Source organism: Pituophis catenifer, unplaced genomic scaffold, assembly GCF_029215685.1.
Source record: "Pituophis catenifer annectens isolate HBS135680 unplaced genomic scaffold, rPitCat1.0.hap2 SCAF_3, whole genome shotgun sequence".
Taxonomy (NCBI): domain Eukaryota; kingdom Metazoa; phylum Chordata; class Lepidosauria; order Squamata; family Colubridae; genus Pituophis; species Pituophis catenifer.
The window spans coordinates 118,745,892-118,764,653 of NW_027256883.1; the positions used below are offsets into that span (position 1 = coordinate 118,745,892).

The window sequence follows — 18,762 nt, forward strand, 5'->3', positions numbered from 1 at the left end:
ACTGAATGCCATTTTGAAATGTATATCACTTCAAAATGGGCAATTTCTGGCACAATTTATTCTTAGCCTGAAACTGAAAAACGTAGCATGTTTTTATCAGTATTTTATAAATTTTGTTCAATTGAACTGTCAATCATGACACAATGGGTACACACACTGTAAAGGATATAAATATAGGTGGAATGCTTTCATTTTTCATCCATTTGGTACTTTTCTACAAAAAAAATGGAGGAAGCTTAAAATGTTGTGATCTTAAAGGACAAAAGGAAGTTGCATCTAGAAAGGACTGAACAGGATGAAGGGACTGTCATTTTGTCCACATACAGCTGAGATGTTGCCTGCAGAAAATGAATTGAAGATGAGCGGGTTTTTTTATAAGATTGTTTGCCAAGTTGGCCAGCAGAAGGCTATTCAATCTCAATAATTATCTTTAATATAAACACTCACCGAAGGATAAAATGCTTTTTGTCTCCATTGTCACTTTGAGGGGGGATAGCTGCCTGCATGAACAGTTCTGAGCACCAATGATCTTTCCTGCTGCATAATTCCACCAATTTTTCTCAAACTTCTATCAATCCTTGTATACTGAAAAATAAAAGGTATCCTACCCACCAAAATAGATGGTATTTTCTGTTCCTGAGCTGTAAATCTAGTTTGAAGATTTGAAGAATAAATCATGTCCATAAGAAGTTTCAGATCTATGTTAACTCTCCAAGAATACCATTGCTTTGTCTGGAGTGAGTTAATTTTACTAGCTCTCATCCAAACTGTAATTATTTCAGGTGCTGGCACAATATTTCTATGATTCCACTGAACTTCACAAGAACATACAGTGATGCTGAACCTGAGAAACAAAGTGATAAATCATTTATCATATCCTAAATGACCTCACTCAGCAATGTCGTATAAATCAAAAAGAGAAATAGATCCTGAAGCTCATCAGAGCATTATGATAATATTTTCAGTGCAACCTTCTGAAATGGAAAAATGGAAATGTGGAGAAAAAAAATGGAGCACAAAATCTCCAAAGCAAACCTTGGATCCCATAATCAGTAAAAAAAAAAAAAAAAAAAAAAAAAAAAAAAAAAAAAAAAACCTCCAAGGAAGTTATCAGGTAATATTGCCTCCTCCTCTTGACACAACAATCATCAATCACTTTATGTCAAACCCAGGAACAGAAAACAGATTAGAATACATTAAAATAATCAGTGTGGAAACAAGCATATATTTGGCTTTCAGTAGAAAGCGAAACACTCTCTTTGTGACCTGCTGTGCAATGACAATAAAGGACCATCTCAAGTCACATTGGCGGCCAATGATTGGCCTTTCTTCTCCCTCCATTCTCCACCTCCCTCCCCCACCTCCTCCTTCTAAGACATTCATTGTAGAATGCTGCTAAGTTAAAAAAAAAGAGATTCAAAGTCTATACTGTTTTACTCCCATGAAAGTGTGCATTTACATGCAGGACCATCTCCTGCCACTCTCCCATCGTCCTGTGCGCCCTCACAGAGTGGGCCTCCTCATTTCCGTCGGCCAGGCAATGTCGGCTGACGGCCCCCAGGAGGAGAGCGTTCTCTGTGGGAGCCCCGACCCTCTGGAATGGATTGCCCACCGAGCTCAGGACAGCCTCAGATCTCCTTTCCTTCCGTCGCGAGCTGATCCGTTTGGCTGTACAGTTATAATTTTAAACTGTTTTAATTGGGCTGTTGATTTTAGTTTTATTTTATTGTGATTTGTATTGGAAATTGTCATTTTGTAAGCCGCCTTGAGTCCCTCGGGAGAAAGACGGCATATAAATCGCAATAATAAATAATAAATAAATAAATTTAGCTGAAGTTTTGTGAACATACTTAATGTATCTCTTGTATTTGTTCTGGTTTGCAATTTCTAATCCTACAAACAATTTTTCTTTCCCACTAAAGCATCATTGTCATCAATCTTCATCATCTATCATCATCATGACTTTTATTTAAAACGAAAAAGACATATAATCCCGTCAGAGTTTTGATGTTTTTTTTTAAATGAATTCACCATCCCACTCTCTTTATTTGCAGAGATTTTCAGCCTAAAATTGCAGATAACTTCTTTGATGAGAGAATAACTCTATGGAAATTGGGAAATTATATTCCAGAATCACAGAAAATAATCCATTAGAAACACATACCTGAAACCATGGCTATACAAAACACTTGACTGCAGATAAAGAGGCCTGGGTTATATTTACTAACTGCAGATTGGCAAAACACCGGATAATGAGGCTGAAGATAATGAGGGCCAACTGTATGGTTCTAGTAAAATTTCAGTACCTGAGCTGAAGGTATACCTAGTTTAATAAAAATGATCTTACCTCCCAGAGTAGCTGACAGCAGGAAGTGGGTCCCATACTTCTTGATAAGGTTTTCTGTGATCTGTTGAAGAGTTGGCCTCCGTCCTAGTAGCCTTACATTTCGGAAAAATTCAGGGGCAAGAGGCAATGGGGAGCCAAGAAAATTCTTTCTCTCAACAGCTAAGTTGTTTACCTTCCAACGGCCAAATTCCCTAGAAGGAAAGAAAAATCATTTTTAAAATGCACAGTTCAGTTTTTCTCCTTCATATGGTATACTGAGGAGGTTCACCTGTGATACTCCCTCAAGCACTAAATCAGGGATGAGAAATCCAAACTCTTCAAGTTAGTTTGGATTTCAGTAAAAAGAAATTGATGTCATTTTGGATTGCTCAATCACAAGACATAGTAAGAATTAGAATTCATATTACTCAGTGGGAGGGAGATACTAAACTATCTACTCCTGCATTACAATCAACAAATAAATTGGATGGAGACATAATTCTTATGAGAGAAAAACACAGGCTTTTTTTAAAAGAAAATAATGCAGTTGGTTTCTTTCATGTCATATAGTGCAACTGTCATTAACAAGCTGATTTAGTTTCCTAGACTAAATTACTTGCATTCTGTTCAAATGATTGATTAGAAATGCCTTTTATTTGTGTTATGCTTGCAAAACAAAGCTTTTCATGTCAATTTTTCCTTTCATGTCAAATTTCTGCCATGTGATCAAAAGTGGACTGAAACTTTGTCACTCATTAAATTCCCTAATGTTCGCTTCTTTGCAGAGCAACTTGTGAAATCCATTGAATTGCAATTGCTTTAACTTTCCTTCCATAACACTGAAGGGTAACTATATCTAATTAGCTACAGAGTAGTGTGGCCTTGTTCCAATATAACATGTGATTGCTGACTATAGAGAGGAGCAATTGAGGGCAAGGGACAAAATATGTTCTATAATTTTGTGATACAAATTCTGTCCCTCGCGTTACTTGTACGTGATGTTGTAATGCAAATACAAAAGGGCAGAGTTTATAGCACAATCTTATATTGCACATTTTAACATTCTGCCATCATCATGATTAGAAACAGATACCTCTATCTGTGATTAGGAGTATGCACTATAACCACATAGTAAGAGAGGAGGAAATATAGAAGAACATTGCTGCCTGGGCAACTATGGAAATCTCACAAAGAAAAGATAATGATTCCTGCTCATATCATATATAATTCTACTTTATTCTGTTTCTGTGACCAAGCCACTCCAACATAGTTTTTGTACTGTCCATTCATTTTTGTATTTAATCCACATCTGTTCAGTCCAAATACATTCTTGATTTTAGCCCTTTTACCACACATTTCTTAAACAACTCATTCAATTTAATTCTATAGTCCCCTGACTTTTATTTCCATATACAAAGCAAGCACAAACATAAATAGTAATTTTCATTTCATTTGATGCACATTCATTCTTTGCAACAGATTGTATATAATACATAAACTTTCTGTTAGCATTTGCATGACTTAAAATTTCTTCATCTGTTTACCCATTTTAGGAGAAAATTTTATCAAGAAGTCCAAACTCCACTTGGCCTCCCCCCATTTTTTTTTATTTTTCATTTTCCTTATCAAACAAACTGCTTTGGTCTTTGATACATTAATTTACAAATCAATTCTTTTCATTGCATCATATAATTTATCTACTAGCTTCTGAAAGTTATTCATTTTTAATTAACAAATAGTCACATTCCCAATCAATAGCTTTTTAATGCCCTCTCTAATGTTAGTTTGGACAATAAAAGGGACAACACAGTTCCTTCTTTTATTCTGCATTTAATGTTAAACTATTTGCTAGGCAATTTCTTCTCACATATGTTTCCTTTCCTTCCTACTGCATTCTTACTGCATTCAGCAACCAACCTTCACCTCCATATTTTAGCAGTATGTGTTCCTTCCAGTCAGTTTGACTTCTGACAATCACCTGGATAAAGCCCTGCAATTTACTTGGCATGATTTTCAGAAGTGATGTGCCATTGCCTTCGGCCTTGGGATGAGAGAAAGTAATCATCCCAAAGCCGAAAGGTGAGTTGGTGCCTAAGGCAGGACTAGAAGTCATGGTCGCCAAATGTTCTAGCCTGTTGCCTTAACCACTATACCAAATTGGCTGTCTTATTTATGTAAAACAGAGGTGTCAAACTCAAGGCCTGTGGGCTGGATTTGGCCCATGAGATGCTTAGATCCAACCTGAGGGGCTGCTCTGGAAACAGTAAAGGACTGGCCTGCAGTGCCTCTGCAAGATAAAATGGAACTCGGGTGAAACCCACATCAATAGTGGGTTTCAAATTCCAGGGCTACCAATTCCTATCTGCGCATGCACAGAGTGCATGCGCAGAGTGTTTTTGATGATGTCTGGATAGGTGGACGGAGCCTCTCGCCACCACCACTACCAGTTCGCCTGAATTGGGGGTACCAGGAACAACCCACCACTGTTGCACGTGCCCCTTCCCGGCTCTGTTTTTGGCTGTGATGACCTCCTGCTGCCCTCTGCCAGCAAAAATAGAGCTTGGGGCAGAGTGGCTCTGTTTTCACTGGCAGAGGGAGGCAGGAGGCCATTGCGGCCAAAAACGGAGCTCGAGAGGGGCTCATGAGGCCCCTCGAGCTCTGTTTTCACTGGCAGAGGGTGACAGGGGCTGTCGTGGCCAAAATTGGACCACTCGGGAACCAGTTTTTGCTGGCAGAATCCTTGGGCCATCACAGACACCCTTGGCACAAGTGATGTCAAGTTGGCCACACCCACTATGGGCACGCCCACAGCCATGTCTACCCTGGCCCCAAAGGTCAAACACAACCCTGATACAGCCCTCAATGAATTGGAGGTTGACACTCCTGATGTAGAACATTCCATACTTCAAGCCTATTCACTTTATTCCATACTTTTTCTAAATTAAAAGAAAAAAAAAACTTACAATACAGGAAACTTACAATTCCTTCTGACATTAAGGCATTGCTGGATGACTTGCTGATCAGTAAAAATTGGACAATGTACCACCTACCCAGCTTAAAGCCAGACTGCATTTTCCAAATTTTGCTCATTTTCACCACTTCTTCCCTTTAATCAGAATTTGGCCAAACATCTGCCCAGGCATTTTTAACACAATAACTTCACACACCCACAACTCATTTTTCAGGCCCTTTCTTGCCTCCTTTTGTACAAGGGAACAATAATACCATTATTCCAGTTATGAAACATGTTAAATAAATTGTATAGCCACTTCATAAGCAAACTATAGTCAGAATTTAATATTCCTCCATAGTTAGTCTACCTATACCAGCAGTCTCATTTTTTTCCAACATACTCACAGCAGTTAATGCTTGCTTTTCATCATTTCTTCTTGAATTGTAACACTGATAACATTCATTTTAATTCCATTCTTTGACCTATCAGTAATATTCCCATTTAAATCTCTAGACTATTCCTTTCCATGTTTCCCTATGGTTTCATTCAGAATCATTTCATCGTTTCTATTGTTTAATTTCACTGACTCCACTGGAACCTCCTTGTTTAATTTACTTCACCTACTTCCAAAAGCTTTTGTAAAAAAATTAATCACTATTGCTGACCATTTTTCTTTAAATCTTAACTCTTGCCTGATCTTTTTGACTGCCTTCTTTGCAACTGTCATTATCTTTCTTATTCTTTATATATATATATATATTTATATATATATATATATATATATATATATATATATATATATATATATATATATATATATATATATATATTCTCCTCAGTCATAGCTTCTTTACCTCATTACCCTAAACATACTTGCCCTTAACGTAAGTCTAGACATTTCTGCACCATCATTTTTCATTATTTTTAGGAGATCCTTTCCCCAGTTTTAAATTCACTTTCTATTAGCAGCTTAATTTTTCTTCTAAGACTTTCAACTCACATTTTCTCTTTCTGCACTTTCTCCACCACCATCACCACTGCCTGACTTTAGGGTACCCTTAACACTATCAAGAAATAATGTGTCCTGGATTCACAATTACAGTTTCACTCATCAGCTTTGTGTTACTCAGTATAATTCTCTTAATGTTTATTGTAAACAGTTTATTCACTCATGCTTTTTTTCTTTTAAAAATATTCCCTAACTTAAAGAATGTGTCCAAAATCTGCAGGTAATATGCTGACTCTATAAACTGCTTACAGAAGGTTATAAAGCACTATGAAGCAGTACATCAGTCTAAGTGCTATTGATATTGCTATAAGAAAGAGTAAGAATTTTGTTGATTTAATTTATTTACAACTTCTCAAAACTGCTAAATTAAGTTAATCCATCTCTTCTAAACAGGATAAAAAAACACAAATTAAAAATGAAATCAGATATGGGAGAAAATGAATGGTGTTTCATTCAGGCATCAAATTTCAAAATTTAATTCTTAAAAAATTTCTGATACGCTGCATATATTTAATAGAATATTTACTGCATGATCTTCCCAATACTCTAAATACTTAACATACTGGAGGTGTTTAATACAGATAGATGACAAATGCATTTGTTCAGTCCATTTTATATAAGGATATACCAAAATTAGAACAATTATTTATTAGTGAAATTAAAACAAATTGAGAGTAAAAATCATCAGAATCAGGAAGAAGTAAAACCAAAAGAATTATTTCATCTTCTTCAGAACGGAGTCATTTCTGTTGCAGCTGTCACCGAATAAGATCTGCTGTTACCAGCCGCCGTGAGAGGGTGGCTTGGTCACTGCTTTCCCGGGGCAGTGGCCTGAGACCCCTCTCCACTGTCGTGAGAGGACAGTGGAGCCCAGTTGACCCGTGCTGGAATGGTGAACTTTCTCTCCTGGACCTTTTTTCTAACAATCACCATTGAATCTTTGGACTCATTCATCTTCCCCAGACAGACTTTAGGATGTATTCACCGGCTGAGCTCTTCGCGCTGCGAGACTCCCCTCTCTCGCAGGCCTGGCCCTCCATGTTATCGAGGGCCTATCTTGATGATGGGTATTGGAATCCCGAGAGATGGCATGTAGCAAAGAGGGGGTTGAGGGGTTTTTATCTAAATTTTTAATGAAAATTTTAAGGGGACCCGGGAGGAAGGGAGGGGGTTGTAAAAGTGGACCTGGGAGGGGGGGTCCAGATAGCCACTGAGCGGGATGATGGGTCGATTGGCTGCAGCAGAGGGGTTGTGGAAGGAAATTTAACTGGGGAGTAGGGGGGCGACAGAAACGGCATTGGTCGCATTGGTGGATGATCTCTGGAGGGCTCAGGACAGGGGTTGCTCCTCTGTCCTGGTCCTATTAGATCTCTCAGCAGCTTTTGATACCATCGACCATGGTATAATGCTGCAGCGGTTGAGGAGGTTAGGAATAGGGGGCACCGTTTTGCAGTGGTTCTCCTCCTTCCTCTCCGACCGCTCACAGTTTGTGTTGGCAGGGGGGCAGAGGTTGACCTCGAGGCACCTTGCATGGGGAGTGCCAAAGGGGTCGGCCCTCTTGCCCTTTTGTTCAACATTTATGTGAAGCCGCTGGGTGAGATCATCCGTGGTTTTGGGGTGAGAGTCCATCAGTACGCTGATGATACTCAGCTGTACATCTCCACCCCAGACCATCCCAACGATGCCCTTGAAGTGATGTCCCGGTGCCTGGAGGCCGTGTAAGTCTGGATGGGGAGAAATAGGCTCAGACTCAACCCTTCCAAGACCGAGTGGCTGTGGCTTCCGGCGTCCCGATATAGTCAGCTGGTGCCATCGCTGACTATTGGGGGTGAATCGCTGCCCCCCACAGAGAGGGCTCACAATCTGGGTGTCCTCCTGGACACATGGCTGTCTTTTGAAGAGCATATGAGGCCGTGGCCAGGGGGGCTTTTTATCAGGTTCATCTGATTTGCCAGTTGCAGCCCTTTCTGGACCGGGACGCCTTGCGCATGGTCACTCATGCCCTCGTCACCTCCCGGCTGGACTACTGTAATGCTCTCTACATGGGGCTCCACTTGAAGAGCACCCGGAGGTTCCAACTGGTCCAGAATGCGGCCGCGTGGGTGGTTATGGGCGCAACTCGTTGTGCCCATGTGACACCCTTCCTGCGCGAGCTGAACTGGCTCCCAGTGGTCTTCCGGGTGCGATTCAAGGTGTTGGTTACCACCTTTAAAGCGCTCCATGACATAGGACCCGGGTACCTTCGAGACCAACTTCTGCCACCAGTAGCCTCCCACCGGCCAGTTCGCTCCCACAGAGAGGGTCTCCTCAGGGTGCCATCGGCCAAGTTATGTCAGCTGGCGACACCCAGGGGGAGGGCCTTCTCTGTGGGAGCCCCAGCCCTGTGGAGTGAACTGCCCCCAGAAATGCATAAGATCTCCAACCTCAGGGTATTTTGCTGTGCCCTTAAGACTCTGCTGTTCCGCCACGCCGGGCTATCAATGTAATGATTTTAAATTGGATGTTTTAAATTTTTTTGGGTTTTAATATTGAGCCGAAATCATTTAATAGTTTTAAATTATTTTAATTGTTGTTTGTCTTTGTGCTTTTAATATGCTGTACACCACCCTGAGTCCTTCGGGAGAAGGCTAGTATAGAAATAAAATTATTATTATTATTATTATTATTATTATTATTATTATTATTATTATTATTATTATTATTATTATTATTATTATTATTATTATATTTTATTAGGTGCCAACATTCATATATATTCTGATAGATCTTAAAATTCAGCTCCCAATCAAAGACCAAAATAATAGAATATATTAAGAAATTAGTTAAATGTGAAATAAACCTGGATTCATCCCAAAATTTTACAATTTTCTGGAAACAAATACATCTTTATAGCCTTTTGCTTTGAAAAAAGCAAAAAGGGCTAGTCTCAATTATTCATCATTTAGCCTATGTGCTGTAAGTGGGAACAAAGGGTGATAATGAGGAATGTGTATGGAAATATATGGGTCTTGTTTCATTTTAAAAAAGAACAGTCAAGAGACTAAAGGGGGAGTGCAATTCTTTTCCATAATGAAAAAATGTATTCTAAATTCAAACCATGATTTTCTATCTTAGCACCAATACTGTAATATTTATGGGAAAGACAAGCTGCATACATTTTTAGTATGCATGGCTGAATTTAAACATCTCAGAACAAAATGAGTCATTAGGAGTTTACACATATTTTTGGTCACACCATCCACTCAACCTGGTTAAGAGGGCCAGCATGTTACATGAACATTATAAACAAGTTAGCGCCCAGGTTGGATATCAGTTTTAATCCAAAACAATCCTGATGGTTTGTGGTTAAACTAATCTCTCTAGTCATTGAAACACAGAACAAAGAGACAACAGAGAGTTAATATTCCCTTCTGGCTGTTAACACAGAAACAAATACTAGTTAGTGCTAATGCTATCCCAGAAGAACAGGATTTCTCTAGAGACTTCCTCTCATTGATCTTTCACTACCGTTCTATGGTGAGATAGGGAGTGGGAGCAAGTCTATCCAAAAGCAGAAATTGAAGTCCTCCTAGTTGCTTTTGCTATAGTTGACTGCTCCATGTTCTTCCTGATTTTCTGGAAAGGCTCACAGGAGCAAATGTTTTCTCTTTACTATTAATTAGTTTAGCTATGTTATTCAAACACAGCCAATATGTTTAATCTAATCCTAAATCAGTGGTGAAATTCATTTTTTTTTTACTACCGGTTCTGTGGGTGTGGCTTGATGGGCATGGCAGGGGAAGGATACTGCAAAATCTCCATTCCCTCTCCACTCCTGGGGGAAGGATATTGCAAAATCTCCATTCCCACCTCACTCTGGGGCCAGCCAGAGGTGGCATTTGACAGTTCTCCAAAATACTCAAAATTTCTGCTACTGGTTCTCTGAACTACTCAAAATTTCCACTACCGGTTCTCCAGAACCTGTCAGAACCTGCTGGATTTTACCCCTGTTCTAAATGGTCTCCCAGAATGTCAATAAACATTGGGGCTGCTTTGATTGTGACTATTTGATTATAATATATTTTGCCATTTGCAGGAAAAAATGGAAGCAAAAGAAAAAACAACCATGAAGATTTCAAGACAAACTGAACTTTTTATTTTGTCACGACATTTAGCACATTATCTCACTATAAGGTCATATTAACTGGCATTCATAAAGGTGGCGCCACTCTTAAGATCTTTTTCCTATTTGCAGAATCTATCCATTAATGATTGTATCATGTTAGCTCATAGATCACAACAGTTGTGAAATCTGGCTCACATTCAGGAACACCAAAGATCATGAAAACTAAGCTTACTGAAAATATCAAGAGACCAGTTCATACATTAGGTTGCTAATGCAAACTGTTAATGATGCAATATTTAAATATTTTAAAAGTTGCAATGGCATGTGAGAATGACCTTGGGAGACAAGGGGAAGAGATGCTGCCCAGTGAAGAATCAGATTAATGGGGGTGAGCTTGCAGCTACAATAAAAAGAAATGGTGAGAGATTTGCACTTTCAGATGTGCAAGATTCTGTTAATGTAGCCTTACAATAAAGTAGAATTAGTTCATCTTGTGCTTCCTGTCTGGTATATTTGGGAAATTGAAAGGGAAAAAAAATCCATTTACTTAGAGGACCAGTTAAAATATTATTTTAACATCATTCTTCTTTCCCCAACCACATGCGTTACTGATCACAGACCAATTTTGAAGACAGACTCAGATTTTAAACATGTCATGGTAAATCTACACAGGCACATAGACATAAACACTACTACTATCGAAGCTAAATGTAAGGAGATTCAGGATTTATAGAGCAAACAACAACAACTTTACACTAAGCATATTTAAGTTACAGGATTTCTTCCCAATAGTCATAATGGGAACTAAACAATTTATTATAGAAGAGGGCAATCAGTCACTGGTAGAGTATATCATATACAGGTAGTCCTCAGCTTATGACCACAGTTAAGCCCAATATTAATGATGCTAAGTGAGAAATTTGTTAAATGAGTTTTGCCCCATTTTACGACTTTTCTTGCCACATTTGTTAAGTGAATCATTGCACTTGTTAAATTAGTAGCACAATTGTTAAGTGAATTTGGTTTAATTGTCAGAAGGTTGAAAAAGGTGATCAATGACCCAGGATACTGCAACCGACATAAATGTGAGTCAGTTGTCAAGCATCCCAATGTAAATCATGTGACCATGGGAATGCTGCAACGATCATAAGTGTAAAAAACGGTCATACGTCACTTTTTCACTGCCATTGTAATTTTGAAGGGTAACTAAGCGAACTGTCATACTACCCGTAAAAAGGTAAAGGTTCCTCTTGCACATATGTACTAGTCATTCCCAACTCTAGGGGGTGGTGCTCATCTCCGTTTCAAAGCCAAAGAGCCAGCGCTGTCCATGGTCATGTGGCTGGCATGACTAAATGCCAAAGGCGCATGGAACGCTTTTACCTTCCCACTAAAGATGGTCCCTATTTTTCTACTTGCATTTTTTATGTGCTTTCGAACTGCTAGGTTGGCAGAAGCTGGGACAAGTAACAGGAACTCACCCAGCACTAGGGATTTGAACCGCTGAACTGCCAACCTTCTGATCGACAAACTCAGTGTCTTACCCACTGAGCCACCACGTCCCATACTACCATACATACATACCATACATATGGGTAGTCCCATACTACCCACACAGTGTATCAATTATCAGTACATGAGAAGAACAGAGAAAAAAATATCTAACATTCTGATGAGATTTTCTTGCCATAACCCAACCCAGGAATCTTCATGTTGTTAGGTACCAGTGGGCAAGATCTGAACCCGTCAATTCCTTTTCCATGTATATAGCTTTGGCCCTTGAATGTAGCCACACTAGAATTAATTCATACAATGGGATAAGCTAAATAGCAGGGTGCACATTCTTGGAGACCAAGATAAATATTTATCATTTGAGTGCCATGCAATTTCAAAATAAAAATAAAAATTTATTTATTTATTGTTTTTATTGGTTCGATTTATATGCCGCCCTTCTCCGGAGACTCAGGGCGGCTTACAATGCGTTAAGCAATAGCTTTCATACTTTTGTATATACCTTCTTAGTAGGGCTTTCGCCCCCCCCCCCAAGCGGTGTTCTTTTTTTATACCAAGTCAGCTTATTGCCCCCACAAACCGGGTCCTCATTTTACCTACCTCGAAAGAATGGAAGGCTGAGTCAACCTTGAGCCTAGTGAGATTTGAACTTGCAGTAATTGCAGGCAGCTGATGTTACTTAACAGCACTTTAGTCTACTGCGCCACCAAGGCTCTTGATGAGTGAGACTAGAACAAGTCTATATGTGATGGCAACCTTGGAGGTTTCTAGGTTTAGAGACTAAATATTTGCTATGGAAATTTAGGTTGGGTACTTCTGCTTGCTTTTATACTTTTAATGACGCCTACTCTTATCAATAAACAAAGAATCAGGATCAATCTGGAAATGCAAATATTGATCAGGGTTAAATGATAAAATGGATTGCTATAACTGAAATTAATAGATGTAAGTCTGAAATAAAAATGTATAATATGGGACAAGATTTCAGATCACCTTAAAGAAAGAAAAATTCAGGTTTTAAATGAAAAAAAAAATATGTACTTTTCCTGCCAACCATTTTTCAAAACATTATAAATGATGCACAGTTATTTAAGTATATGGATCTGAAGGTGTGATGGAGTGAAAACTCTTTTGACAGTGACATAATGCTACAGCTGTGCTATTAAATATCCTTATATAGTTTATTTTAAATCTGTTTGAAATATTTTCCTGCTGTTACTGAGATCACACTGTACACTAGACAAAGATCTTGTTGTGGAGGACAAGGAAGGAAAAGGAAAATTGTACAAGAGTTCACTTAATTATTGAAAATTGTTATGTCTGTTATAGCTGGCATAGACAGTTCATTAATTGGGATGCTTTATCTGGATCATGATACATTTGCCTAGTTATATTTCATTTCCAGCCAAGACTGGGCCAGAATGGAACAGCTATCCTCAGAACTAATCGTCCTTGCTTTTAATATTCAAAAACATCTTGTCAACAGCCTGTTGTTTAAAGAGGCATAGTTCTTCATTAACTACTTAGGTTTACTTCTTTGATACAGCATAGAAGCAACTGTTAAAAGTTTAGTTTGTTGATTAGCCCACAGGCCATATCAAAGTGCAGACTTCCAAACACAAATTATTACTAAAATCCTATAAAAATAATTTAAGTTGGAATAAAATACAATTTAAAATGAAATTGGAACAAAATACAATTTAAAATGAAATTGGAATAAAATACAATAATTTAATAAATGGATAAATAAAATAAAATAATATTTCCGTATCACCCCACTAATCTACCCCAATCAGTCCCACATATGCTGATCTCAACCGAACCATTTTGCTGAAGTACTGTGCTGTATTATATGTTGCTTTCAAATTCTGGCCATACATAAGGGTTTTAACACAGGGCAATGGGTCATTCATTTAGTATATAATCCAAGGTACCTGTCTCTCACCCTCTTATACAGGCAACAATCAAATTGGATGTGAGCGAGGTCTTCTGCCTCTGCTGCTCTACAAATGCTGAGATGAAACCAGGGGTGAAATCCAGCAGGTTCTGATAGGTTCTGGAGAAATGGTAGCAGAAATTTTGAGCAGTTTGGATACCACTGAATACCACTTCTAGCTGGCCCCAGAGTGGGGTGGAAATGGAGATTTTGCAGTATCCTTCCCCTGGAGAGAGGTGGGAATGGAGATTTTGCAGTATCCTTCCCCTGCCACACCCACCAAGCCACGCCCACCAAGCCTTGCCCACAGACCCGGTAGTAGAAAAAATTGGATTTCACCACTGGATGAAACATATAAGGAACTGTAATAAATAAAATTTCCACTCATTCTACACAATCCAAGACTGTTATTGTACTCTTTGAGTCCCCACAAACCATGAGGATTTCATGGAACTTTTTCAAACTGATTAAATTTTATTATTTGTTTATTTATAATTAACTTTTCCATACCACTTTATTCCAACCAGCTCATTTTACTTATAGTTATTAATAGCAAGAATTTCTGCCTCTTAGCTTTGGAGGTTTTGGGGCTGGAGGAAGGGGCAGGAGAAGGGATTAGGAGAAGGCATGCTAACATTGCACATGATTGAAATGGCAGGTTACATAAAAGAACTCATGATCCTCAAGTAGGATTTGGGGAAAAAAAAAATTCATGGAATTTTTTTTTTTCAGAATTTTAGATCTTCCACTATATTTGTTTTTCTCAGGGTCTCTATTACTTTCACTTGTCTATATTACTGGCCCACCCAGCATGAGTTCTCCTCTCTGAATTGTTTTAGGCCCTCTCATTCTTAAAATGTTGTTACTGTTATTGCCATATTTTTGCAAACCTTGGAGTTTCCAGTCAACTTTTCTTGGGTGTGCTCTAACTACTGGACTGACTAATAAATGTAAAAGATTTCACTATCCTTCAGATGCTCCTGATAGAAAAACAAAGATTGTGTCAAGCATACACTATACTGTATGTGTATGTGTGTGTGGCATATCAATAGCAATAAATAACACTGCATAACTTCATTGGGTTGTCTCCTTTTTATTCCTGTAGATAATTCAAACATAAAGCAATGTAGTTTCTGTCCAGAAATAGACAGATGATTCTATTGTGGGAAGATTAAGACACTTAGGCAATTAGCAGTGCTAAGCCTCATTAGGAATAGCCTCATTATGTCTGTAAAGTGATATTAATGCTAACAAGTATCAATATTAATCAACAGCAATTCTGAGAGATTTAGGGCAGATATTGTCTGAAAAATCACTTTGTTACATGCCAATAAAGATTAGAAGGTTCTCACTAGGCTATACCAAATATACAGAAGGAAGAATTTGTACCCCCTTTCCTCCAAAGGTGTACCTATGTATGCTATCATAATCATCAGTGGTCATCATCATCAATCATCTGTATTTCAATGTAATCAATAAGGCATCCTGGCCAGGCTGGAGTGAAAGAGGTTGCTTTAAATTTAAAATAATAGTGATGGAGCAGCAGAGACACAGAAGACTCAATTAAGGCTGTGCAATTGAGAATAGAATATTTATTGGGAAAGGAAATATGTGGAACTCTTTGGGTATCTACATCTTAGAGTTGGTTGTTTTTTTCAAAATGGATATTTTCCCAACCATAAAGGATAAGCACAAAGAGCTTGTGTGATGAGGCATAGCTAATGATGGAACTGGTTTCCTGTGGTATGCTTGTCTTTAGAAAGCCTTGAACAGTAATTAAAAAAAAAATTGAACTTCCTCTCTGATCATTCTGTGGAGAAGAGAAAAGAAGGAGAAAATATCCCAAGAGGTTGTTACAGAAGCGTTAATCAAATCTGAACCTGTTGGTCTAAATCAAGGGTGTGAAACTGGCGGCCAGCAGATTGGAAGCATCACATGCAGGCTATGCATTCCACAAAGGCAATAAACATTGTGATACATTATGTGACGTCACATGAAGCGATCATATTTGACACCCATGGTCTAAATACTATGCAAAGCTGAGCTCTGAGAGAAACTCTGAGCTCAGGTTTCCCTCTCAGCTGAGCTTTTGGAAGGAGAGGGAGGCAGCTTTCATTTTTCAACTGGATTAACAGACATGAAATCCAATTCAATCTGGAGAACAATTGAAAAATCAAAAGGAAATAACCTTCAACAATCCTTAAGAGTGATTCTAGTGATGAATAAGGATTTTTAAAAGAACATTATGGATTGTTCTGAATTGGTTCTTTTCATCATTGTTCTATTGTGAATTTGCATATCTATTCTAAAAGATTAGCAGAACATTAAAGCCTACAGGTGTCTTTAATATTTTTCTTTTCCCTTTCTCACATTCAATTGTCCATTAGCTCCTTAATTTTAATCTACATAATAAATAACTGATATATTTTCTGAAATCACTTGTCTCATTCTAGAACAGCATATCCCAGAGATAAGATCAAACCCCTGGTTGTTTCAAAAAGCCTTTGAATGAATGAGTACAGAGCAACTTCTGCTGAAGTAGTACCAGGTGATTTTGTGAATATTAAGATAGGTATGGCTTGTTGTTGTTAGTTGCAAGTTGCGTCTGACCCATCGTGACCCCATGGACAATGTTCCTCCAGGCCTTCCTGTCTTCTACCATCCTCTGGAGTCTATTTAAGCTCACGCCTACTGCTTCAGTGACTCCTTTCAGCCACCTCATTCTCTGTCGTCCCCTTCTTCTTTTGCCCTCAATCTTTCCCAGCATTAGGCTTTTCTCCAGTGAGTCCTTCCTTCTCATTAAGTGGCCAAAGTATTTCAGTTTCATCTTCAGGACCTGGCCTTCTAAAGAGCAGTCATGGTTGATCTCCTCTAGGACTGACCGGTTTGATCGCCTTGCAGTCCAAGGGACTCGCAGGAGTCTTCTCCAGCACCATAGTTCAAAGGCCTCAATTCTTTGGTGCTCAGCCTTTCTTACGGTCCAACTTTCACAGCCATACATTGCAACTGGTATGGCTACATGTTAGATTTTGATTATTTTTGTCAGTTAGTAGTAATATGATTTACTAGCACACATCCTATCAGTCTAATAGTTACAAAGGGACTAGAAGGTTAAGAAGAGAGGTGGCTTTCCACTTTCCTCTTCCTAAGTAAAGATGCAGATAGGAATTTTCTTTGTAAACAGTGGATGATCACCAAAAATGAATGGAATCATTGGAATGCAAAAGGAGGTATTGTGAAGGGTGACCTCTATGCAGTGCTACATGTAATGACATCTGAATGGTGCAGATGTATTGTTTGTTTCTTGACAGGTAGATTCATCTTATTCCCTGCTTCTTAGATTCCTTCCTAATTTAGCATACAAGGTCTTCCAATGACTCTGTCCTTCTTAATTAGCATCTCTATTTACTGTATTTTTCGGAGAATAAGACATACTTCCCCCCCCACAAAAAAAAGAGGCTGAAAATTTGGGTGCGTCTTATATCCGCATGTAGCTTTTTCGAAGCTTTTTTCAGCCCTAATGAGGCACTAGCGAGTGAAACAATCTTCCGAGCTTTGCCTGCTCCCTCCAACTCTCAGCTGTGCTTTAGAAGCTTTTTTTCAGCCCTAACGGGGTGCTAGGAGTGAAGCAATCTCCATGCTTTGCCTGCTTTTCGCATTGCTGCTCCCTCTCAGCTGTGATTTAGAAGCTGTTTTTTATCCCCAAGCAGGGGATAAAAAGCACATGTGCACTCAAAACCAGCAAACTAATGTGCTAAAGCTGACCAGACTAAGGACGCTAGCCAGATGAATACCTGGCAGGCAGATTTTTTTTTTCTTATTTTCCTCCCCAAAAACTAAGCTGCGTTTTATACTCCGGTACATCTTATACTGCAAAAAATATACTAATATGCAGATTTTGTGCCACTTTAGACAAGTTGGCAATGAGACGCTTGATTAATCAAGGGTCACCCACTGGACCTAGCTGATTTAACAATTACCGTATTATTGTATTATTATTTAACAATATGTGTCCCATATTCACTGTTATTTTAATAATTAATACTCCTGAAACTCCAAGGTTCTAAAAAAGAAACTGATTATCTATATTTCTTTGGCTCAGAGAGTCTTGATCTCCCTGATGGCTTAACAATGGATCAGTGTGATCTTCACTCCTGGATCTGTCAAAAATATTTTTAATATAACTGGTTACTAATGCTGAAGCACTTGAAGGAGCTAGATATGCAATGTGCTATTTTGTAATCGTTTCGCTTCCATCACCTTGGGCACTATAAGAAATTGTCTTTATGAGAATTCTACTTGGACCTTTGGAAATTGTCCTGGAAAGTCATATAAGGATTTACCTTCTCTCTCTTATTATTTAATATCTTATGGCTTTTCTGTGAAGGCTCATGCGAGAGTTCAAAGCTAATTGCCATCCATATGGTGATGATGTGCAACTGTACTTTATTTTGTTTTCAAGTTCAGAATTGGATGTTTTTTTACCCACAATTTGTTTCTGGGCTATCAGAATGAACAGAAACAGACTCTGAACAAAATATAATAGTTGCTAATTCTGGGAGTTGAAATGTATGCTTGAATTGGGTAATTCATATTTCTTCTTAAGTATAGGATTCACAGATTCACAGTGTTCTCAAATCCTCTTATACTTAACATTAATGCTGATATTACATCAGTGGCAAGGAGTGGTTTTTATCAGTTAATAAAGGTATGGGGCAGAAGAATATTTGGCAACAGTAATGCATGTATGGTAATCTGATGGTTAAATCAGAGTTTGTAGGTCAACCTGGGAAATGATGTAGAAACCACAACTGGTCTAGAACACATAGGGAGTAATTATAATATATCCAAAGAATATTACATCATGAATATGCTGAAACAGCTATCCTGATTAGTAGTTGTTTTCTTGGTTCAGTTTAAT

General features: G+C 38.5%; 1 protein-coding gene across 2 annotated transcripts in view; it reads right to left on the bottom strand.

Annotated features, from left to right (window-relative positions):
* Positions 1–18,762, bottom strand: part of BRINP3 (BMP/retinoic acid inducible neural specific 3) — a 266,574-nt gene that overhangs the window by 107,091 nt on the left and 140,721 nt on the right. Inside the window, exon 2 of one of the 2 annotated variants that reach the window (XM_070939292.1) lies at positions 2,348–2,538. The exons of the other annotated variant lie outside the window; for it this stretch is intronic. Within the exon in view, the coding sequence (XP_070795393.1) occupies positions 2,348–2,538 (191 nt within the window). The remainder of the gene's footprint in view (positions 1–2,347; positions 2,539–18,762) is intronic. 2 annotated transcript variants of the gene reach the window in all.